Source organism: Aplysia californica, unplaced genomic scaffold (genome assembly GCF_000002075.1).
Source record: "Aplysia californica isolate F4 #8 unplaced genomic scaffold, AplCal3.0 scaffold00612, whole genome shotgun sequence".
Lineage (NCBI taxonomy): Eukaryota > Metazoa > Mollusca > Gastropoda > Aplysiida > Aplysiidae > Aplysia > Aplysia californica.
This window is the reverse complement of record NW_004797882.1, coordinates 260,502-261,531: the sequence shown is the minus strand read 5'-3', so window position 1 is coordinate 261,531 and position 1,030 is coordinate 260,502. Positions and strand designations below refer to the sequence as shown.

The window sequence follows — 1,030 nt, the reverse complement described above, 5'->3', positions numbered from 1 at the left end:
GGGGGGGGCGGCGGATAGAAAGATTAGATCAATTCTCATACCACCATAGTGATGATGGCAGCTCTGCTAACCATATCCTCTCGAGATTTCAATCCTAATCAACTTCAGGGATGTGCGACCAGCCCTGGACACCGACCTTTGCCCATGACTATAGAGGTGTTGCCGTATTGGGGTCGCGGTCTATCTTGCAGGAGCGTATCCTTAAGGGTTACATGGTCCGCGTTCAGTTCTCCACAAAAGAGTGGGCTATCAACTTCATGTTGGATGACTTCACATTCAGAGGCAGGTGAGAGTCTGGATGCATATTATGCAAAGCATGGTGAAATCAGGTGCTTGTCAAAATAATGGAATCGGAGAAATTGTAATTTCTCCGCCAGTTGGGCAATTTTTATCGTTTTCTTTTTTTTTTTAATAATAAAAAAGGGGAGGGCGGGTTATCAACATCTTTTGCGTCCATTTAAAAACACATTTCTGTGGATTTTTCTGGAATTTTGGAGGGAAAAGGAAAGCAAAATACAATTTTGCAGTTTCTAAGACTTTCAAACGCTGGAAGTCAATAAACTCTGGCAACACAGGCCCTCTTCAATCGCAAATACCCCGACTTCTTTTTAAAACAGATCGGCATTTAAAAAATCAAAAGCAAGATAAACGAACAACCTTTAAGGTGATATCAGTAACTCCATGAGCCCACAACCTGACAGCACCTGATTCCACTGTGCCATGACACATTATTATTTATCTTTGATTTATTGCAGGTTTGAGAGGGAACTTAAAATGAGGGAACTCTCATAAAGTCAGTCCGAGCTTAGAACACACCAAACAAAAAATGAAGGGGGAAGAACCACAATTGTGCAGTTTATACGATAAAGAGAAATTTGAAATGTTGTCTATTATGACTCCAGTGCTTCACTCATACCACTTTTCTAAGAATGGTTATATCTCTAGAGCTGTCCCCACAATATTTGTATGATATTGATAGATAGCCAAGACCCAAAATCCACTCCCAAATGATTTTGAAATATACATCGGC

General features: G+C 40.6%; 1 protein-coding gene across 1 annotated transcript in view; it reads left to right on the top strand.

The window, feature by feature from the left end:
* LOC101851529 overlaps window positions 1–1,030 on the top strand; it is a 35,082-nt gene that overhangs the window by 13,651 nt on the left and 20,401 nt on the right. The window contains exon 3 of the mRNA XM_013087629.2: window positions 109–286. Coding sequence (XP_012943083.1) covers window positions 109–286 — 178 coding nt within the window. The remainder of the gene's footprint in view (window positions 1–108; window positions 287–1,030) is intronic.